Source organism: Thermobia domestica, chromosome 6 (genome assembly GCF_964235325.1).
Source record: "Thermobia domestica chromosome 6, izTheDome1.hap1.1, whole genome shotgun sequence".
Taxonomy (NCBI): domain Eukaryota; kingdom Metazoa; phylum Arthropoda; class Insecta; order Zygentoma; family Lepismatidae; genus Thermobia; species Thermobia domestica.
Window position 1 is genome coordinate 96034060 of NC_137459.1, and position 25305 is coordinate 96059364.

Genomic DNA, 25305 nt, shown 5'->3' on the forward strand with positions numbered 1-25305 from the left:
TAGTGTGACTTTCGATTTCGCTTAACTCCGATTAAGCTCTCATTAGTAGGGATGGGCACGAGCGACTTTTCTTTGAAACTCGACTCGACTCGAAACAGACATCTTTGAGGTCTACTCTAGGACTCGGCGCGAAAAATATCCTCCAACTCGACTCGGATTAGAGTCGAGTCAAACTAAAACGAGCCAAATCCTGTGTGTAGTCCTACCTAGACAATACATAGACAATATAATTATTCTATTATCAATTATACTACTATTACTAATAATAATAATAATAATAATAATAATAATAATAATAATAATAATAATAATAATAATTATTATTATTATTATTATTATTATTATTATTATTATTATTACAACACCGTGTATAAACATGAACGATAGATGGTTAGTAAAGGAATACTAAAAGCTAGTTGACTGCCGACGTCGGTAGTCATGACGTCTACAAGGCAAAGACATCGTTCATTACCCTAAGCTGTAAGCGTCGGTGGACTACAGATGGTCAACTATTGACCTCTCGCCAAAAATTGGTGGCCCCGCAGCGACAATCCGCGGTGGCCCCAGTTCCATTTTGAAAACTTTACTACCAGCGGCAGAGACGCGATGAAACGACAACGAACCACAAAATTACTCTCCCAAAATATGTTAAAATGCCTATATGTGTGATTTGTTTATATTTAGGTGAGTCAAAAAAACACAAAACAAATACCCCGGGGTGGACGCGAACTATCAATATTACGATTACTAGGCACGTGTTCTTCTGATTTCCCTACGGAAACGATCATAAAACGCTTGCTTGTTGATGGATAAATCATTGAAGTGATTGACGTGATTGAAGTGATTGAAGTGATTGACGTCTTAATTTAGCCAATCAGACAAACCCCTACATCTCGAGTTCTAGGAGGTGATACCGTGAACCGTTTCAGATTTATTGCTTTCTGGTGGGGTACTATCTATGTGCAAAATTTGAGCATAATAGCCGACATGCATCTTCGGTGCCTCTTATCTTTAGTACAATTTTAACCAGAGATGGTGTGGGTCAATGAAAATTTGATTCACGACCCAGCATGATCCAGTATCACCCACCACCCAAATGACCCATTGGCCCACTCTGACCCATCATCCATCGTGATCTACTCTGACCCACCACCAACTATGAACCACTCTGAACCATTGCGACCAACTCCGACCCATCGACATCAACTCTGACCCATGATCCACGTCCTCTTCTCCGTTGACTAAAGAGGCTACACTTGTAATAAAACAAGACTGTGAAATTATCACTTACCGGAGTTTGAATTTCTACCGTCAATGGCTCAAGCACCTCTCTGTTACTATGCTGGTGGATCTGACCTTTACGATATATAATGGCAAAGTGTTCCTCAACTTCCGAATTAAAATGAATTTATATTTATCATATATAATTATTTCTTTGTTGCCTTACAGACACATTTCAGTAGAAAATAGGATGAAATTTGAAAGTCTCAAATCAAGGAAAAGTAGACCAACGTAAAAAAAGATAGAAAAACTAATTTTCTATATCATTAAGCACCTGGAGTGCCACTCTATCTAATCCACCTCGAAAATTATGGATTCGACACTAATGTCGGTCTTTATATATATATATATATATATATATATATATATATAATTTTGATGTCAGCCCCTTTCAGTTCTCCTAGGAGAGCAAACGGATACTGCGACCGTTAGGACTAAATTTGGTCTTAAATGACATTAAAATTTCTACCAATTAATTTAGCGACCAGTGTTGCATTTAAAAGCTCGGCGCCTCTACGCACTTTTGCTCTCGGCGCCCCAATAACTACATATTTCTCCGCCCCTTCATCCCTAACTTAAAAATAAAACTTAATTCGAATATGCTTAATTAGTGAATTTATTACATTTAAATACCACTCACTACATGCTACACCTAGAACTACGTAACAAAAAATAACAAATGTGAAACGTGTTCTGAATTATTTTTAGATTTCTTACGCTATTATTATACATATTAGAACAGTAAAAGAGGATTGTTCATGAAATAGTATATTTGCTCTTGATTTTTAACTTTTTCATACGGAAAAAATTAAAATATTATTCAAGTTTTAAACTTTGCACTCTGCAAATATATTGCCCTCTAGGCAATGGGACTAATGTGAAATGTGGACTAATGTGGACTAATGGGAAATGCGGCACTGTTAGCGGCGCTGAATATTTACGATTCGATTCTAATATCGGTTGATTTCGATATTTTTATGTCGCTACGTAACCACCCTGGATGCTAATGGGAACTTAATTGGACTTGAATTGAAAGTAGAACTATTCACCTAAGCGACCACGAAGCTATGGATTCGATACTAATATCGACCAGTTTCTAGCATTTTTGATATGTATCCCGACAGTACTCTTTTCCAGACTGTAAGAAATATAGTTATAATTGCGCTAGATATATCAGAATTATGTTGAAACACATACATACATCCACTTTTATATTCTGTAGAAATAGAGAGTGAGCGAGCGAGCGAGAGAGAGCGACTAAAGGCATCACCACTTCCACATTGCAAAAGCATATATCAGGAATTGAACTGAAAATCTATGTAAAGACTTTCTGCTGTGGCGTGCTTCATAAGGACAATTCCAGTCTGCTCACGTGACCTTTGGGGTTCATGAATTTTTTGCGAGCGTTGCGACTTTGGATTCTCTGTTTAAACCTTCGGTTTATGCATCGAATAAGTTTTCAAGAACATAAATGACATGCTGTATTATGAATGTTGAGAATTACCCTCTATATGACAAATAGCTGCAAATAAATACACTACATGATTTATTTATTGCTAGTGAACGAGTTTCTTAACTTGTATTTAACATTCTCATATATATAATACAGACCTACTGTGGACACCTACCTATTTCAGATGTTATATTTTAAACATAATAATTACTACATTCTGCAATGATTATGTTATATATATACAACTGATGTATTTAATGTCATTATTTTATATAATTTTTCATGCATTGCGGAAAATATAATTTTAAAAGAGGATTGACCCAGAAGAGATTCGAACTCACAACCTTATGATTTGAAATCCAAGAGCTTACCAGTAAGCTAACACAAGGACTTCTGCTAAGGTACTTTTAGCGATGTATAACGGTTCTCAAGAAAATTATGACATTCATACCCACTAGAAACGCTGTTTTTGTTCTACTTTGACTATTATTTTAGTACTTAGGCGATAATTATGTTCTATGTCTTAACTTTGAGCATTCTTTTACATATGGAAAGATTCGTTTACATATCTAAATGTTCCATTACGTATGGAGAGCTAAATGACAAACAAGCATGTGGTGACATTAATACAAAGTTTCGAAATATTGTATCATTAAGTATTTCAATCAATGTTGCTTTTTTTCAACACTTGATAACAAGTCTTATTATATTTAAAAGAAGAAAAACACATCTGCAAACTTTTTCCCGATTACAAAGGCTGACTTGGAGGTTCGAACCTGGTTAACTATTTCCCGAAGATACCCGAAGTTGGACTTTGAAAATTTTTGCCTCAAAACACCAATAAAGAATGCGCTCAACCTTTTTGAGACAAGGTGTACATAATTCCTACTTTCTTACTATTATATCGCGTCAAAACGTTTGAAATAAGAAATGTATGGGTAGCATCTTTAACTTCCTGACCTTCCAATTTTAACGGCCTCAATAAATGTTAATACGGTTTTAGTTTGTCTAATATATAAAATTGAAAATGACTGTGTTTATGACTTCTTAACTCTTGAACCACGCCATCGATCTCGATCAAATTTTCAACATAGATGAGGTTTTGGCCCGGAAAGTCTTTTTTTATTTCACCTTGACGGTCCAACTTAGGGGAGAGGAGAGGGAAGATATATAAAAATGATCAATATTTCTGTCGAATTCATAGTTTGCGAGGTCGTTGAGATGAACAGTGACACTTCCGATCCCGTTTAAATCCGAATTCATTCCTCATTGCCCTGAACTGGTAATCTGCTAATTCATAATAATATATGAAGTTTTAGTTTTTTATAAATCTTAAATGATAGTTTTGTTTCGTGAAATTTATTCACATTTTCAGAACAGTTATTGCAAACACACATACACACACACACACACACACACACACACACACATATATATATATATATATATATATATATATATATATATATATATATATATATATATATATATATATATATATCGTAATTCACGAGGAAGTGGAAATGCATTGGGTGTTAATAGTATGATTAATTCTAAGCAGAAAAAGAATCCTATAAACATATATCCGATTCTCAACGGTGTGCGAACCACAGGTTGTTAATCATTTGGACACCTCCCTGCGGAAAGATATTTTTTACTCAGCATATAATTTCCGTTCTGGGAAGTATCATAGCGCGTTTGAACGTTAAGGGGGTGAGTTTCAGATGATAAGGAAAAAATTATAAAGGGAAATTTCCAAAATTATCTCTTAATTTTTTTTTCTTTTCCGAATAATTTGTGGGAATTGGATGCAACACATTCTCTGAGGCAGACAAGAAAGCACAGCGTAACCAGTTGTATATCAAATATAGATGAAAAATCTCAAGTCGTTAGCCTTCATGAGAGAAAAAAATAACATTAATGACTAGTAATAAAAAATCGTCGATTAGAAATCGTAGAAACCAATTGATAGTGAGAAGAACGAACTCGGTAGTAAATAATCATAATGAAATCCAAGACAGAAGGCAAGTTTTACGAAAGAAAGATAATAATCATAAAACAGAAAATAAAGGTGGCACACAAGAATTTCGTGTACGTTAATGTTAAATAATAAAACAAAATATGTTTTAAAAATGCATGCTTCATGTAAACAGTAAGTTGTAACAGCAAAATACGAGTACTCACCATTCGATTCCGCAAGAACGAGAAATCTTTCTCACCTCAACCATAGGTTGGTGGGCAACATGGAAATTTTAAAACTTCTCTCTCCATTGGGAGATCTGTTTTATACTTTGATAAGATCTCTTCTTCGTAACGCATCTAGATATTCTATCTTTGGTCTTCCTCTTCCTGATTTTCCTTCCACCTTTCCCTCTATCAACACAGTGATCTAATCGGAGTGCTGAATAAGGTGGCCAAGCATGCTATTTCTTCTTTTTCCTATTATCTTCATGATCTGTCGTCCTTCATTACCTTCTTTTAGTACGTCATTCAAGAGTCCTAGAGATAAATTACGACTTTTTATTTATTTTTTTACAATTCCAAAATTTAAAGATGGGTCAAATGTGCTTTTCCTTTTCGCAATGTGCTCATGCTGAATGAATGACAATGGGACCTTGTATTTATCCATATGATTATACAGTATGTTACAATCTATCTTAGTGAATAATAAGCTAATATTCTAAATTCATGCCTCATGCTAATTCAATTTTCTCGCCAAAATTTAACTTTCCCGCCAAATATAAACTGTTACTTTTGACAATTTTGTACCCATAAAACGTGAATAAACAGGACCAACCAAATTTAGAGAAGTCCTATAGAACATTTACCAATATATATTTTTGACAATTCCCAAAATAAAGAAATCCCTTTCCAGATTTAATAGGGAAGCATCAATGTACCGATATCATTAGAAAGAAATTTACCTCTGCAATCAACTATATAACTACGTAATGTTATAAACCCTCATCAAAAGGGATAAATTAAGTAAAAAATCTCCCAATTTTAAATATTTGTTAATTTTATACCCATGAAAGGGAACGAGATCTATCACCCAAGCTTACAGTGGTACATATAAGGGTCTTAGGGAACATTTACCAAATTTTGTTGTTGAGTTGAGTTGAGTTTAACGTCCCATTCAGCAGCGAGGCTATATGAGACGTGGACCTACTGATTAACGTGGAATCCGAACCACATGAGCTCCCGCCGGGAATCGAACCCGGGCTCCAAATTTTGTCTTTTGACACTTTCCAAATTTAAGGTGTGGTCCTGTGTACCCCTCCCAAAATTTAAGAGGAATCCACTAATGTACTATTTTATAAAAGTACATGTACTTTCTTATACAATCATATCTTATAAAAGAGAATGAACCTCTGCATCCACTCATATAACCATATAAGGTAATAAGACCTCACCAAGATAAGAAAATAGGTAATAAACCTTCTAAATGTACATTTTTGACATTTTTTACCCATAAAAGGGGACGTGATGAACTACCCGAACTTACAGAAGTACATACCATGGTTCTATGCTATCATATCATTTTTTTTTTAAATTTTGGCAACTTCCAAAATGTAAGAGGTAGCCCTATGTACCCCTTCCAAAATTTAGGGTTGGGCTAACGTACCCCTGCCAAAACCAAGAGAGCATTGAGCCCTATGACATCATTTCAAGTGATCAGTTACGTGATGTCCCTTAGCCAATCCGAGAAAAGATCGTCCAAGTCACCCATATACTATTTTTGCAAGCTCCTATAATGTAAGGCAGCACTATTGTTGTACGTTTGCCATTTAAGATGATAATTGATAGAATTTTGTTATACTTTTCTTTTTTCCAAAGCAAAAACTATTGTATTTGTTTTTGTATACATCTTATCTTGTTACGGAGTCTTGTGCTAAAGTTCCAATCTTGGAACGATCAGTACCCGTTAGACTTTGGACTGCTCTCGTGTTCTGTTTCTTACGTTTTGTAATCATTAGTGTTGATTGAAATGGAATCTAAAATATAGTTATATCCTGATCATAATCGTAGGCCACTGCTCCTTGTTAACCTTGGTTTGTTATGTCAGCAATATCAATAACAGTTTTTTTTTAATTTACTGGTATCGACTGCGCTACTGTCAACATCCATGGTTCTGTAATTCATAAATTACTTTGGAGGTTCATTATGCTCTTATCTCATTTGTAGATATCATTTGTACGCGTACTATGATCTGTTTACTTGCTCATAGCTATCTAGTGTAAACATCTTATCGTACGGTACTGAATTAAGAGTTATTATCTCTCTATCCGTAATTTATAAATATGACGTATAGTGTGCAATAATTGCTTGACAATGTAGTAATATATGTTTCAACATGTTTCACTTTTTCTTTCTTATATATATAAATATACAGTGGCGGATCCAGGATATGTTCAAGGGAGGGGCTAAACCGAAGTTGGCCTCTTTATCCAGTGTAAAACAGGATTGAATTTCATTTTATCCAGTGTATACCTGAGGGTCAAGGGGGGGGGACTATAGCCCCTATAGCCCCCCTTGGATCCGCCCTTGTATATATATGTATATAATGTTAATGAATTATACTGGCAAACTATAAGAAGTGATTCCTCACATCAAAACAAGATAAGTTCATACGAATCTCTGGGGAAACGTTCATAGTTTCAGAGCAAGGGATGCCCAAAATTGTTAAAAAGCTAAATTTCAACACGCGCTAGTTCGAATTGGAGAAAACGTTAAATGGCGGTCCATATCAACGCGAAGGAAATCATACATACGCAATACAAAAATTCATATTTCATCAATGTGTGTAATGTGTGTGCAAAAGATTCCCTACAGGGAATAACTTAGGACGTGCTTTCAATAGAATTCTCAGATACGCTCTGATTTCAAAGTGGGCCCCAAGTACGCACGCAAAATGTTAACCTTGAGAACAGTGGAAGCAGAGTCTTTCAGAAGGAAGTCGGAGTATTAAAGACCGCCATCTCCACGCCTCCTTGTGTTCGGAATAATGCGTGCTGCGATGGTATATATACAGTGAAACCTGTCAACTTGGCCACCTCTCTAAGTTGGCTACCTGCTTATCTTGGCCTAGTTCGTCTTGAACCTGCATTTTCCCATAAGACATTCGTTACTTACTACTCTATAAGTTGGCCACCTGTCTATCTTGGAAGTTGGCCACACTGAAACAATGTTTACCCTATGACGATAATGATAAATTTACCTGCGTATCTTGACCACGAAAAATACAGTTTTGTTATTTTTCTTAACTCTTTCGAATTCCCATATGAGAGGCAGATGTTCTCTATTTGTGACTGGAGAAAAGAAGCATAGATTCGCACGATTTGTTCTTGGAGGTCAATGGCCAGAACACTACCCTCATAGAAGCACGTATAAAAATTCAGGAAATGGTTGTACGTATTTGTTTACCCTGTCTGTTTTGGTAAACCCATTAGCTATATCGGCTCCTTTCATCAGTGGGAAGCTTTAGTAATTCCGGAAAATTCTCAAGGTTAAAGCTCAATGTCATTTATTGGCACCTGACTGCATGTCAAAAGGTAGCGGAGGTTTTGAGATATGAATTCCCTCAAGATTTTCTCAAACATCTTTTGCTCCGAGGGAAACACTTTAGTTCATTAACAAGAGGTAGTTAACTACAATATTAGAATGTGCATATCTGCCAAAAAGAATGAAGCAATTATGTCTAGAATGAACCACCATTCAGTAACAACTGAAAAGAAGTCGTATAAATTGCATATGAATTCTCAATTTATAACTTAGCTTTTCTTGTCTTCAATCTGAATAACTCAGTGTGCTATAATATCAATTTCAATAAACTGCGTACATACACTTCTATTTCATGGTTGTTTGTGTTATTGTGTTTTCAATCCGAATAATCCAATGTACCAGACTAGTTTTCAGGAAGAGAAAGGTATGCATATATATTAAACATACTATCAAGAGCGCCGATCCTGGGGGGACCAAGGGGGCCCGGGCCCCCAAAGTTCATGTGGCCTCTATTTTATTTATGAGTATACAATATTTGGTATAATTTGAGTGCAATTTGTCTTAAAATCTTCATATATATACCTTCTGCATCTGAATGGGCCCTCCCAAATTTACAGAGAAATCGGCGCTCTTGCATACTATAGTAGTAATATTTTCTAGTACTGTATATTTTTATGATTACTCTATATACATTATTTATAAGTAGCTGTCATGCCACTACTTATTAAAATTTTACAATCAAGTAATACTAGAAATCCTATTTTAAAAATACACAAATCACACTTATTTTCTGTAAGTTGGCCACCTGTCTAAGTTGGCCATTTTTCTATGGAACCGATGGTGGCCAACATAGACAGGTTTCATTGATATATCAGTGTTTCCTAACCTTTTTCAACTTGCGGCACAATGCGGGTGTAACTTGAATTCTCGCGGCACATTCATAGATATTATTATTATTAGTAATAGTAGTAAATAGAAAATACCGTCGTATTTTTTTTCTGTGATTACTGACCTCCTTCCCACAGAGAAAAAAGCTCGATCACTGGTTTTCCCCCATCGTAAATCATTATACTTATTTTTCATTCTAATTCAAAAATAGAAAACAATTCCAATGAAATATAGGACTCAGGCTTTTAAAAATACACTTTCTGTTTTAAGATTGTATCTAACCTTTCACAAAGGAAGATCATTAAATAACAAACGAACAAACAAATCTCTTGTACTTTTAAAACAGATAGAGGTAATTTGTATGAGTGTTTGCTTTGTCGAAAGTGTAGAATAAGATTTTAAAATTTCAAGTTACGAAATAACCTGTAACAATAAAGAAGCAATAATGGTCATAATAATGATAGTAAATAATTTTTTTGAACATTAAAAATGTACGGACAAGCAACACAGTGTAAAACTTATAATTTATTAACATTGTTAATATACGTCACAATTTTCAAATGTTAACAAAATTCTGTTTTCGAAATATAATCTGTGCAGTAGTAATGTAAACATATACAATAATATATTACAATTACAGTATTTTTTCCATTGTAGAGGTTCATAGTAATGTGAAATACAAATACACATTTTTCCTGTCTTGTAATTTGGTTGCTATATAATTAATAATTAATAATTTTGTTTTAATTTCCTCGCGGCACACCGGTTGGGAAACGCTGGTATATATTAAGTCACGGTATATATTAGTTTTTTTTCCCCCAGGTATATGCGTGAAACAAAATATCGCAGCACTCGTTATTCCGAATACGACGAACTGGGATACTGGTGGTCCCTGACACTTCCGACTTCCAGCTGAAGCATTTCATGTTAACTGCTGTCTATTTTGGACCCACCTTGAAACCACAGAAAATCTGATAATTCTGTTGGGGGCGTGTCTGGGAATTATACCCTGTAGTTAATCCCTTGCACATCCATTACTCGTAGATAAAATATGCATTATGACTTCCTTTACGCAGATATGGACCATCATTCCACGTTTTCTCTAATTGAAAATAGCGTTTGTTGAAATTTAACTTTCTTTCGGTTTTGGACAGACCTAGATCTCAAACTATGCACTTTTCCTCAAAGGCAGACATATTATTAAGGCAAATTGGTGGAATGATAATATGAGAGGAAACTGTAGTACTCCGAGAAACTCCAAGAACACGATGTTGTCCACCACAAACTTACTTGACCGACGATCGAACCAGGGTCCTCATGCATCAGAGGTAAACTCTCTACCACACAGCCGCCGTGACCAACAAAAGAAAGAAAGAGAGGATCTGTCCATCTATCTATTATTATAATACTACAAAAGCTATAAAAACGCCTGATTTCCAACCTCTAACTTTGGATTTCAAAACTTTGACTTACGGTTATTTGTGATTTCACGTTTAACAGAAACAAATATTTTAAACTATGTGTACTTTAAATAAATTATTTAAGTAGACCTTTTTCATATAAAGTTTATTCTTTTTAAATTGTTGTTCAAAGCCTTTGTATTTTAATAAGGCTTTTCTATAATTAATGCAAATGAATTGTTCTGCCATATTTGGAGTTCTTTTAAATTATATGCTTTTGGCCAATCTTTTCAACAATGAGATCTCGGAAACTACAGGCTCTAGAAAGATTATGTTTTCACTGGTCGATTGCAAGTTTTGTGAAGATTGGCCAGTTCTAATTGGATATTTAAAAAAAAACATGGCCATTATTTCTTTATTACATTTTTAGGGCACACTAGAAGTTTTGAAATTAAAAAAAGAAAAAAAAACTAAAGCATCATATCCTACACATTATGCATTCCAACACTACATAGTTGTATACATGGGTCGCATGCGTATCAGGTGTTTGCTTCATGGCCAAATGATAATGAAAAACGAAGGATAACTATTTCTCCACTCTAGCGGTAAGTTGAATCTTTATTTTATGGAGAGTTTTACCCAATGAACACAATATATCAGTGACATTATAATTAATTGTGTGTGTAATGTATTTGCTTATTACATGCTGCATGCAATAAGAAAGAAAACACTAATCATACATGAATTAAAAACTCCAACCTGAAGTAAACTCAAATCTTGCAAACAGTGCGAGATATTGAAAAAGTAATCGAAAAAAAATTCTCCTTTAATGTATCTCTTGCCAATTTTTATCAAGACGTCTTTCACTTGTCTTTGTAAAGGGATATTATAGATGTGAGGAATAACAAGGAGATTCATGCTCATATGTGAATGATGCGCTGTGTAGAGAGCGCAGGTTCAGCTAGCGTAACTTAATATTCTAAGATATGAAATTGTCTAACTGTTGAATGATAACTTTATTATAATCAGTAATGAGTTCACATAGACGATAGTTTACTCATGAGATTGTGGATAAGTTTTACTGTTCTGAAAATACTCCCTGCTTACTTCGTAGACGTTGCGTTTGTGTTTTATTTTCCTTGTTCTTCCCTTGCTGCTATGAAATGTCTTTTATACATAGAGTTAATCTTTTCTATAGTTCAAGCTTTGCTTTTAGTATACGGAAATTACTAAACAAAATTACTAAACGAAATTACTGAAAATACGTAAACTACTTGCTGAGCAAAACAATACGTTTACTGTAAAAAATATTAACGTGTAACAGTTATCAACAATCCACTTTTGCTTCATCAGACACTTATCTAGTTATCTGGTCGAATTTTAAAAATCTCTGGACCCCCTTCCCCCCAAATAGTTTGTTTTGATTATATTATTGTTTGTTACTTTCAGAAACTACGAGTATGTCAAAATTTGTGTTTCTATTCCAGTTACAAATACCTAAACTTTTGAATTTTTCATGAAAAATAAACTCATTTGAACTTTTTCTTCTTCCCCCTTAGACTTCCCAGAAACTAAAGTTATGCATTTTTGGAAATTTTTCTGTGGGCTAGTTGTGGGGACTACAAACATGCCAAATTTCATTATTGTAGTTCTAACGAAAGTGTCTAATAGAAAGTGTTCCATTTAAAGAACATGAGAAAAAATTGAATAACATGAAGTTCCCTATAAAAATGCAACTAAATTTCGAATTTTTAATTTTTGTCAATTTACTTAGATAACACTATAAAAATCCAAAGACTTACAAGAATGATGAATTTTAATTTTTTTATTCCAATTCCTAAAACATGAGATTAAGACTTCTAATCTGCTCTATCCAAAAATGCATGATTCAGAATTGTTCAGTGGCAGCGCAAGGGAGCTCCCCACAGGAAGTTGAGGGTCCCAGATGGGTCCGATTCATGATAGATAGAACAACGTATCACCAACTAACAAAAAGTCGTTGAAAGACCATCAATATTTTGAACACAATCAAGATGGTGAAAGATTTTTTGTGTATTGTGCGTGGTTGCATAACGACAGTTGAGGCTGAATGTAGTGGATAGAAGGAAATTAAGTAAAACCATTGCATCTGTAGATTCATGACCCTCAGTCATGATCTGTGTGCTAAAGCAGACAGACATTACTAAAACGTAATGATTTTGGAAGAATTGATCTAATGAGGATTTGCGAGAAAATGGAAGTATCCCACTCCCTTAACTCTTTTCATATTTGCTTAATCATCAGCGTCCTTTAGTCTAAGAGGCAACACTGTGGAATGTTAATTTGTTTCAAACAAATCTGAAATGATAACTTTTCTCGAGATTTGTACCTTCTTAACACGACTTTTCCTATTTTTGTTACATACCTGTATTGTAGTCCTTATGTGTCATCAGCTCACATAGATTGTAAACAATATATTGTTCGCTACGTGGTAATTCAGTGTGCTCCTATATGGTAAGGGATTCTACTTTAGATTTGCGACCAAGTGAGTTTGTGATGAAGAACATTGTATCTATTGTCCTTATTTTCGTTGTTTTTTTTTCGGACATACTCCAATTTTCTCGCAAATACTCATCAGATCAATTCTTCCAAAATCATTATGTATTATTAAGGTATGTTTCCTTTAGCACACAGATCATAACTGTGGACCATGCACCTACAGATATAATGATTTTATTTAATTTCAGTTTATCCACTACATTCAGCCGCAACTGTAGTTATGTAACCACACACAACATTCCTTCGCCATCTTGATTTTGTTCAAAATATTGGTTTTCTTTCAATGACTTTTGGTTAGTTGGTGGTACGTTGTTCTATCTAACATGAATCGGACCCATTTGTCCTAACAGAATATCCGGGACCCATAACTTCCTGTGGCGAACTCCCTTGTGCTTCCACTGAAGGATTCAGAATCATGGAATTTTCGATAGAGCAGATTAGAAGTCTAATACAATAACATGCCGACTCAGCTCACTAGCTAATAGTTTTTGAGATATTCGCCCCCAAATTTCATGTTCCCACGGGTTTGGACAGTCCTAGCTTTGAAACTATGCACTTTTGACCACGGGCCCATATGAACTTTTTGTCGGCCTAGTTCGTTAACACCCTATATATATATATATATATCACCACCGTCCCTCCTTTGAGGGGAGGACGTGCGGGACATGTCTCACCCAATAATTTTGTGTCATGTGTAAGGTTGCCATCTGACCGGTATTTTACCGGTAAGGCCTCATATATTGCCGCTAGTTTGATTAAGTCAGGTCTATATCATGGGTAATTTTTGAAGGGGTGCACGCACTATTTAAAGTTGGAGAAAACTTGAAATGACGGTTTACGGAGTTGGAAACCTTTTCATGTCTCATATCATGTTTAATTTATTCTACGATTTTAAACGTAGTTTGCGTAAACTACAGTACGTACTAAAACTGGAAACATACATATCAGAACTTCACCATAAAAATTATTGTGTATACGTTTCAATATATTCTATTATACTAGCTCTTCATTAGATTCTTGTTGCGTTACTTCCTTGTAATAGTTGATTATTTATTAGATGGTGTTGAGTGGCCAATATTGAGTGGTAAGTATAATAATGCACGAACTTAGTTTAATCTTGCATACGCAAATAAAGAGGAATACATTTCAATTGAAATATTATATATTACTATTAAGTTGTAAGCAAAAGTAAGCACTCCCTTGATTAAAATGAGAAAATTTATATTCGTATAATTGCTTTTGTGCACTAGGTGAGTAATGATAAATAATCAAAAATCTTCTACAAAATAACACTAAACTAAACCATGATGTGCAGTTAAATAGAGAAAAAAATGCACATGTGAAATGCAACATGTCTCCTCAATATTTAAAATCTATTGACGCCAGTGACTTGAACAATTTTCCTATTTGTTTCTCTTCTAAGGCTATAAGAATGCCAAATTTCAACTTTCCACGTCAACCGAAGGTCCTCGTGATTTTATGTCAGTTCATGTAACTTTATACATATATTATTGATTACAAAGCCCATTTCACTCTCTTCCACATTGAATTATCAGAAAGTTTTCCTTACGTCATAAAACCTAAGCTCTGTCCAAATTTTAAGTTTCCAGGCCAATCAGTTCGATCTCGGCTTTCATCAGTCAGTTAGGACTTCTTTTATATAGGTATGTTTTCTACGTTAAGTTTATTACACATAAAAATAACAATTAGTTTTAATGAACATTCCTAGTATAAAAATTAGTTTTATTCTCTCACTAAATGACATATATATTTAATTAAAAAAAAAAAAACGTTGATAATTTCCCATTACAGTTGACTTCTCTGGATTATTCTTGTAATTCTACTATTTTTTTTTGTATATTAATTGATTTTACGTTAACATACATCACTCTTTATTTTTAGGTAACCCAGGAGTCTGTACTTATTACACACACTTCATGCAAACTATCTACGAACAAGTTGAAGTGCCAGTTTGGGTATTGTCGCATGCAGGTCATGAAGTGCCAGACGATGGACAGAAAATACCTCCGTTAATTGGTAATTCTACTTCTATTCCTAGTGAACGAATCAGAATTAAAAAAAAAACTGAGTTCAAAGTTTTTAATTGGGGTTGAGGCCGACCTCTTATCCGTGATCAAAATTCAAATTCAAGTTATGGGTAAGCTTGATAAACCTTCAGAAAAATACGCTGTCGGAACGTTTGTGACACAATGACAAAACAAGTTTGTCTGTGTTATTTGTGGTACTATTAAAAACTCTCTTAGACAGTGAGAGATTTGCGATATACAAAGCTCAAAATGTGCCAAAAGCATGCTTCTGTCTTCCATGCACATACACGATAATGTACTAAAATATTAGAGTGTGATAATATTAATAAATCAAATATTGCAGACTAGCAACACTAAATACTATTAATAGAGTAACGGGACTGAACAGGGGCGTTATTTGGGAGGAATGGGGCAATTGCCCTCATGAGTTAGAGAAATAAGGAATATATATATATATATCGGTATATACAAGGTGTTTCAAAACAACACCGACAACCTTTGGGAGGTGATTCCTGAGACCAAGATAAGACGAAGAAGTATGGACCAACCTGGGTGCACAAATGCTTACTTTCGGAGTTATAGGCTGCCGAAAACATGAAAAAATGAACTTTAAAGGTCCATAGTTCCAAAACTATGGGACGTACCGTAGTAGGATCAAGACTTCACTTAAGAACTAATATGTGCCCTATCCAAATATGCATGTTTCACAATCCTAAGGTACTCACGCTACAATTTTTGTAGAGGCAGTTTGGCTACTGGCACATAATTTGAAGTACTGAAAAACTACCTCCACAAAAATTGATGCTTGAGTGCCGCAGGATTCTGAAACATGGATTTTGGATAGAGCTCATACTAGTTCCTAAGTGAAGTCTTGATCCGACTACGGCACGTCCCATAGTTTTAGAGTTATGGACCTTTAAAACTCATATTTTCATGTTTTCGGCAGCCTATAACTCCGAAGGGAAGCATTTGTGCACACAGGTTAGTCTATATTTTTTGTTTTATCTTGGTGTCAGAAATCACCTCCCAAACATTGTCGGTGTTGTAACACTCTCTCTCTATATATATATCTAAATCTCTCTCTCTGTCTCTCTCTCTCTCTCTCTCTCTCTCTCTCTCTCTCTCTCTCTCTCTCTCTATATATATATATATATATATATATATATATATATATATATATATATATATATATATATATATATATATATATATATATATATATATATACATATATATCGTGTGCGGCAAAACAAACAGTACTGAAATTCGCTTACGGGTGGCGCTTAGATACTATGTGGGATGGGCTGCGAGTGCCACATGTGTGCTCAGTTGTGTGTGGACTAGCGTAGTGTGCAGTTGGTGCGAAGATAATGTTACTCACAACAGAGGAGGAGGTACTTATTGTCGAGCAATATTTCCGCTCATACGGTGTGGGGCAGCGTCTCATTGCAGGAGATTAGCGTGGACGTCTACTGTATTGCTCTGGAGTGTTAGCTATGGCATATGAAAATGAAGATTTCATCAGAAACATATGGTTCACTGATGAAAAGCCATGTGTACTTTGATCGCCACATCAATTGACAGTTGATTATTGACCCTGTCTTGGATGATTTGTACGGCTTTGCACGTACGGCTTCGCACGAAAAAATCTTGTCGTTATAACAACAATGGATGCAGCAAGAGGGAGCTATTGCCCACACTGCAAGTGAGTCACTTACCCTTCTGCTCACAAGAGTTTGGACATCGCTTGATTTGCTGTGGAACGGATTTTCCATATCCTTCCCACTCCCCTCACCTCATGACTCCAGATGCCTACATACGGGGTATGCTGAAGGAAGCAATTTTCCGAACAGATAGCTTCCTATCACTATACCGGAGTTAAGAGAAAAGATTTGGTCATTTGCTTTGTCATTCCAGCAAACCGTGTTCACTAACATGCTCGTCGATCTACAGGACCGTTATTGAAGAATATGTGCGACATAATGTTTAACATTTTGAACACATGATGTATAGGAATGATTCCTTGTAAATTTGCAATATGTGTTGAGTAACATTTAGTTGACATCCATTTGACAACCTTTCTTATGTTTCGTTATGTTGTACAGCAAATAAATAAATATCAACGATGTGATTTCAGTGCTGTTTGTTTTGCTGCATACTGTATTAGAATCTGTCAAAAAAACTTTTTTCTCGAAATGTTTAGGTAGATAGTAAGGAAAAGTTGCTATTTGTGACCAAAAAGAAGTCTGATTTTTAAGAGATCTTTAGGTGACATGCATCGACCTTAAAGTATTGATAGTAATTTGGTTATGCAACACGCACAACAATTTCACAAAAATGCCATTATTTGATTATTTTATGTATTTTTTCTGCATGGTAGTTCATTGTTTGTTAATAACAAATATGTTAAATTCGTGGATCAAGGATGATTTTCTATGTTGTTTGTTTATGCTTTTGGTCACAAATTGTCTATTTTAGGCTAAAAATGCTTTTTTCCATTGATGTTTTCCAATTGACTTTGACTTGAGTTTTATTCAAAAGTTTTCCAATATAACAGAGTAAATAAAAGATTTGGCTTTCTAATACCTACTGTCCAGCACTTCGCTTATTTTCATAGCTTATTATGCTTCGAAAGTAACCCAGAGCTTTCCACGAGGTGGTGGCTGGACTGCGATGTTCACCCACCTACCCACTTCGAATTATGTCGGCAAACATGGATTTACTAAGGGACAGGCCAAGATTTTGTTTTTTTAGTTTTCTCCTTAGACTCTATTGTAACTTTTTTGGGGCCGCGGTGGCTCGGTGGTAGAACGTTCACCTCTGGTGCTTGGGGTCCCGGGTTCGATCCCAGCCCCCGCCAAGTGAACTTTGTGGTGGACGTGTGCGTGGGTTTTCTCGGGGTTCTCCCGTTTCCTCCCACTTTCTTCATTCCACCATTTCATTCATTACTCATCATCACCGTCTCCTTTAGCCTAACCGGCATAACTGTGGGACGTAAAACTCAAATATTTCATTTTCTATTGTAACTTTTTGTTCGAAATGTCGGCACATGCCCTCTTAGATACTAATTTCGCTTTGATGTGGCCATCAAGTGCGCTGATGCCGAAAACGGATGATTTTCACAAGTCGTTCCACTCCTTGAGATACTAAGTCTTTTCTTTAATATGGTCATTTACTTTTTCATTTGTAATGCTATTGGTCAACGGGGCTTCGTGGAGGGAGCATGAAGCCCTACCATTCATGTCATATTATTGTTCTGCATTAAAATTGGTAAAACAAAAGTGTGAAACCTTTGCTTTTCTCAGTCTTCTAACTTTCTTAATTCCTTGTCAACCAAGGTTTCTTGTCTGAGTTTTGGCCGGTTATTAAAGCCAGCAGGAGATTTTCAGGATGGGCGAAGAATGCGTTTTGTTGAATGACCCTATGAATCACATCTCTCAATTGATGTGGGAGAAAACGGGACAAGTGGATCATTTTCCAGAATTGTCGTGTCCTGTCAGTTGTCAATGGTTCCTTCTTGATCCCAAACTCCACCGGTGCGTGCATCTTCATTATACAGGGTGACCCAAAACTAAGTATACAGTCCAGTACTGATCAGCTCATTGCATTTTATATCATTTCTTGTTGTTATCTATCAGGTAGACTTAATTTCTTTATTATTTTTTCTTAATGTCCTTTTACGTATACATTAAATTCGGAACAGCTGAAGCAAATAAACCCATAAACTAGGATGTTATACTCGATTAATGTAGGGGTGTATACCTACTTTTGGGTCACCCTATATACGTTACAATAAGCTGCAGTTCTTCAGATGGGTGGGGCGTACTTAGATACAGCCCCCAGCACTCGACACGTCGTTATTAACCACAGCGACTGGATTTCTTATAACAGATTTAAATACGGAGCATTGTCCAGTTTCGGTGATTAGTAACCCACGATTTGTTGCATGCCGAGTGCTGCAGCTGTGTGTAAGCACACCCGAGCCCTCTAAACAACTGCAGCTTATTGCAACGTACATAATGAAGATGTACGCACCAGTGTGGTTTGGGACCAAGAAGGAACCATCGATAACTGACGGAGCGCGACACTTCTAGAATATGATCTACTTGTCTCGATTGAGAGATGAACAAAACGCATTCTTCGCTCATCCTGAAAATCTCCTGCTGGTTTAGTAACCCACTAAAACTAAGACATAAGAAATGTTGATTGGCAAGGAATTAAGAAAGTAAGAGGATTGAAAAAAGGCAAAAAGATTTCGCACTTTTGTTTCACCAACAGTCAATTTTAATGTAGGACAAGAATATGGTATGAATGATTGGGCCTCATGTTCTCTCCACGGACCTCCGTTGACCAATAATATTACAAATGAAGAACTAGAAGACTAAATTTCTTTTTTTAAAAATAGCGGAAATTCAAGACTTTCCCTGTCACACCCAGGGAAGGTTCAGAAACTTGTGAAAATCGTCAGAGAGGCTGCTTCTTCCATTAACGGCGTCATCGCATGTGATGGCTAATTCAAAGCGAAATTGGAATCTAGAGAGCATATGCCGACATTTCGAACGAAAAGTGACTAAAAAGTTCAAGAAGAAAGCTAGAAGAGAATCTTGGTCTGTCCCTTAGTAAAATCGTGTTTGCCAATATAATTTCGAGTGGGTGGGTGGGTGGACCTCGTAGTTCAGGCACCTCCTCGTGTTACGCTTCAGGTTATTTTCAAAGCATATTAAACTATGAAAATGAAAATAAGCGGAGCGCTGGACAGTAATTGAGAAACTGTTAAGAATTAGAAAGCCTGATTTTTATTCTTTAGTCTTTTATATCGGAATACTTTCGAATAAAACTCAAAGTCAAAACCAATTGGAAAACATCAATAGAAATAAGACATTTTTAGCCTAAAATAAACAATTTTTGACCAAAAGCATAAACAAACAACATAGATAAGCACAAATGAGGAACGATTTTAACATAAACAAAACAATAAACGACCATAATGCAGAAAAAAAATACATAAAATTACCAAATGATGACATTTTTGTGAAATTGTTGTGCGTATTGCATAACAAAATAACTATCAAAACTTGAAGGACGATGCCACTAAACGTCTTCCAAAAAATCTTTTAAGAAATCAGACATCTTTTTTAGTCACAAATAGCCACTTTTCCGCACTACCGACCTTAACATTTCGAAAAAAAGTTTTTTTTTCGATTCACCCTTGTACGTATATATGTACACTGATGTCCAAAATTATTGTCGCATGTCTATAAATATGTTGTTGTAGGAATATAATTTCATAACGAATTCGCCCGGTATTTCTTACAATGTTAGTATGTGTATAATCGGCAAAGACATGTACGCGGCAAATTTCGTGTCGAAAGAACAGTAAATAAGAACAATAAAACGAAAATAAATCTTTCTTGTGTATTTAGCAACATTTTGTTTTACTTATTCTAATTTTCGTAATTAAAATTCCTTGTGTAGGAAATTTACCTCAAATATACATTTCCCGATTATACACATAGTATCAGTATTAAAAGTACCCTGCAAAATCATTATCAAATTAATTCTTAAAAGAAGACAATTATATATATGAGACAATCATTTTGGACATGAGTGTACATAGCCTTATCAATTTAATAGAAGCATCTGGAGTTAGAAACGTCAGATGTTTGGGTTTCGACAGTTAGGCTGCGACATCAGCGCCGATTTGTTTGTAGTGGTGTATTAGGATAAACTACTTATATGAGAAGTAATAGAACAACGCTAGTGTGCAGTGAACTGAGCAGATAATTATAGTGTAAAATGGACAACCTTTCTAATTTCCAAAGAGGATAAATTATTGCCACTTGGTTATGTGGTGCGAGCGTGACGAAGATTCCAAGTGTGTTTGGTGTGTCGCGAGGAACAGTATCCAAACTGATAACTGCTTACAAAATACAAACAAAAGCAAATCGGGGAACAGGAGTACTGGTTGGAAGAAAACTCTAGTGACAGGTCTCACCGAGCTTTAACCCTTTGGAGATCTTGGCTTTTTGGGCTATTTTTGAGACTTTCAGTCAAGCAGCTACTGCATCGTCACTATTTATCCTAGGATCATTGTTCATACCTCATTCTCTTCAGAATAGAGCTGGCTTTCAAATGGTACCACTTGCATGCTCATACCATATACCAGAAGCGGGAAAAAATTGTCAAAGTGAAAATTTCGGAGGGAATTTTTTTTCTCGAACTTTGGCCCCCCCCTGGACCCCCATGTGTGATCGTAGCCATCTAAAAAAAATCTGATAAATAGTACTTGGTATACTTAATGTGTGTGCCAAATTTCAAGTTTCTATCTTGAATAGTAAGGGCGGGAGAATTTTTATTAAAAATTCCCACAATGCCCCAAATCACCACAAAACACTATGATCTCAGGGAAAAAATTCCTGAGACATCCCTAATTACCCTAGGACTATAATCCGCCATCATTCTCTTCAGAATAAAACTGTCTTTCAGGCGGTACCATTCACATGTCTCCATCATGTATCTAAGGCGGGAAATTCCTGGAAAAAGGGATTTTTTGAGGCAAAATTTCCCTGTTTCAACTTTTGCCCCTCTGGACCCCCCTGTTTTTAAATCGAAAAAAACTTCTGGTAAATACTGCTCGGTGGTCTGAATGTTTGTGCAAAATTTCAATCTTCTACGTGAAAAAATAAGCCCGCCAGAAAAAATTTCCCTACCATGTCCCACTTTTACCCTATACAGAAGTATATTTGGATAAAAAATCACTGAGACGGCCCTAATTACCCTAGAATAATAATTCGACTGTCGTTCTCTTTACAATGGAACGGCCCTTCAGACGGTATGACTCACGTGGTCCTATCGTGTATGTGAGGCGGGAAAATGACGAAAAACGGGATTTTTGGGGTAAAAATATCCCTTTTTTAACCCATTTCCCCTCTGGTTCCCTCCCTGTTTTAACACTGACATCGGAACAAAAAATCTGGTAAATACTACTCGGTGGTCTGAATGTTTGTGCAAAATTTCAATCTTCTACGTTCAAAAATAAGCCCGCCAAAAATATATATATACCGACAATGCCCCATTTTTCCCTATATAGAAGTATATTTTTCAAAAAATCCCTGAGACATCCCTAATTACCCTAGAATAATAATTCGACCGCCATTCTCTTCAGAATGGAACGGCCTTTCAGACGGTATGACTCACGTGGTCCTATCATGTATGTGAGGCGGGAAAATGACGACAAACGGGATTTTTGGGGTAAAAATATCCCTTTTTTTTACCCCTTTGCCCCTCTGGTTTCCCCCCTGTTTTAGCACTGACATCGGAACAAAAAATCTGGTAAATACTACTCGGTGGACTGAATGTTTGTGCAAAATTTCAATCTTCTACGTTCAAAAATAAGCCCGCCAAAAAATAATGAACATAGGCTTAAAAAAGGAAAAAATACATTTTAAGATTATGACGTCATCACCTCCCATGTCTGGACGCAGGACGGTCTGAAACCATATGTAATGTCTTCTACAATGTCTCTGGACTTGAAAAAAAAACGGACGAAAAAGCTCAAATAGAAGAGAAATAACGCAATGCACCATGAAAAACGCGTATGGTACAAAATGTACCATAAGATCCCCAAAGGGTTAAAGCGGATTGTCGCTCAGAACTGTCATACGACTGTGGTGTAAGTGATGGAGGAACTAAAGCAGCATATTCTACAACTGAGTCTGTAATCAAAGTACTCCGCGAGTTGCATGACGTGGACATACGGGGATGGGTTGCATGGACAAAACCGCTGACAAGGAATCAGGCTTCTTTCACATTATCCGGCGATTTGCCGGATCCGTTTCCGGCAGTTTGCCGGATGGAAAGTGTACCCTTTCATATTATCCGGCGTTTTGCCGTGGATGAAAAATATTCGAGCAGGGTTGCTGTGCAACTGAAGAAACAAAATCTTGTGAATCTTGTCGTATTGTGTTGGTTGCAATTGACAGATGCAAAAAGTGTCTTCTACTCGCCTTGTTAAGATAGAAAAAATGTCAGAGGCACATATGGGTTCACCTTTTTTTTTAAGAGATGTGGTATCTTGAAGGAGATTTTTCTATACTGCTCCTACAATTGATAGACTTGAGCAAAATAGCGGCCAGGTTCTGGATATTTAAAATACGATCCCGGTATTCACCTGATATTAGCATCGGAGTCACTGAGATGAATAATGACACTCCTAATGCCGTTCATTGAAATCTGTATCGAAAAGGAAGTAAGAGGGTTCAAATATTGTCCATAAACTATTTTATCCGTGCAACTAACTGTCATTTTAGCTAATAAAATAATACATAACTCAGTCTCAACTAATAAAATTATGGTTGATTCTATGTGATTTTTAAAATAGGGTGGTAGTCGAAAATTTGCCATCCCGGATCATGATTCATGTTGGCCGATGCATATATATGGCTCTAATTAACAGGATAATGAACCTTACTACTATTTTTGACAAATTATTGATATGGTAAGTTTAATGGTGTTTTTTTTTCCTCTTTTTCAGATAATCTCTATTTGTACACCTTGCAAGGACAGATTGAGCACAAGAAGGAATTTATTCGGAGGTTCATTCCAAAGGACAAGAAGATCTTTCTAATTGGACATTCCGCAGGGTGTAAGATAGTTCTTGAATTGTTGAAAGATTGCAATATCAGGGAACAAGTTCGAAAGTGTTACTTATTGTTCCCGGCACTTGAAAAGTTGGCAGGCACACCAAATGGAAAATTGATCACAAGAATGGCCACTTATTGTCTACCTTTCTTGTGGGCGCTTTGTTGGCTACTTACATTATTACCAGAAGTAATTAGAAACGCTCTAATCATTTTATATTTTTTCGTGATTGGAACACCACCTAATTATATTGGGTCAACAGCTAAACTTCTTCATCCTGTTGCGCTTCTAAATATATTTCATTTTGGGATGAGTGTAATTAGTCAAGTAAAGGATGTAGACAAGGAAGCTTTAGAACAATTTGGACACATGCTTGTTTTATATTATGCCCCGAAGGACGATTGGTGTCCTGTAGATAGTTATGGTAGTATAAAAAGTCGTTTCCCAAATGTTAAAACTATATTAAGCAATAGCAATTTTGAACATGCCTTCGTTTTCCAATCTTCCCAAGAAGTAGGGAAAATAGTAGCAACTTGGATTGAAAATGATCTGTGAAAATTACATTTGTTTGTTTTAAATAGTAATATTATACTGTAAATGAGTTCTATATACCTAGGTAATATTTGTTGGTTTCATGCACTCTTACATTGTCCGTTAACATACAGCAGATGTTTAAATGTTAAACCTTCTATGTTCTTTTTAATTTTTTTGTATTTCATGTAATTCATGAAAAGAAGGAATCTTAAAGTTACTTAAATATAATCGAAATTTATTAATCCTTTTCATTCGCGTTATTTATACTCTTTCTACCCTATGTACTCGTATTTTTTCTATCAGAAATAGTAACTCAATACGTTATATTTTAAATTCTATTTTACTGTATAAAGAATTAACACAAACACTGATAAAAAATAATACAATAACATCATAGTTTATCTTACATATAACTGTTCTAACCCTTTATCTTTAGTGTTTTACTTGTATTTCTACGGAATGTGGTATTTCTCCAAACACTCTCCTGGATGTAGTCGTGGCCTCCTGAAAATGTTCTATCGTAAAACATTTTCTCTTCTTCCTCCTAGAACTCCCTCGTGGCTATATGGTTACTCACACATCTTTGGCGGAGAAGATCCCCGTTCGATATATCCTGGTGGTAGCTCTATATTTCGGATCCTAAATCCATGTCTCCTATAGCCTCAGTGCTGTAAGGGACGCAAAACTCAAATCCAACTCAACTTTCTTTGTCATTTTACTTTCGTATTAGCACAGACAATAAGTCTTTGCTATTACTCATCTTCGTTTATTGATATCACTATTGAAAATACTTCCATTGTCAGACGCTTTAATAAACAAAAATATTCTATGCAGTTTTGTTTAGTTACACGGTCTGTAAATACTGATGAAATTAGTTAACATGTAGAAGTACTAACTACTTACTACCAGTACTAAGTACTACCAGTACAATTGATGAAGGTCATGACCTGTCGGCGCACGTTCAACTGGATGATACGTTGTCAGCACATCGGATCTCTGGACAGAATTACAACATTTTACT

The 25305-nt window shown here is 35.7% G+C and overlaps 1 protein-coding gene across 1 annotated transcript in view; it reads left to right on the top strand.

Moving 5' to 3' along the window:
- The window catches only part of LOC145688106 (lipid droplet-associated hydrolase-like), a 44494-nt gene extending 19963 nt beyond the window's left edge, over positions 1-24531 (top strand). The window contains exons 2-3 of the mRNA XM_081761852.1: positions 14965-15099; positions 23644-24531. Of these exons, the coding sequence (XP_081617978.1) occupies positions 14965-15099; positions 23644-24305 (797 nt within the window). The 3' untranslated portion in view covers positions 24306-24531. The remainder of the gene's footprint in view (positions 1-14964; positions 15100-23643) is intronic.
- Positions 24532-25305: the final 774 nt, after the last annotated feature.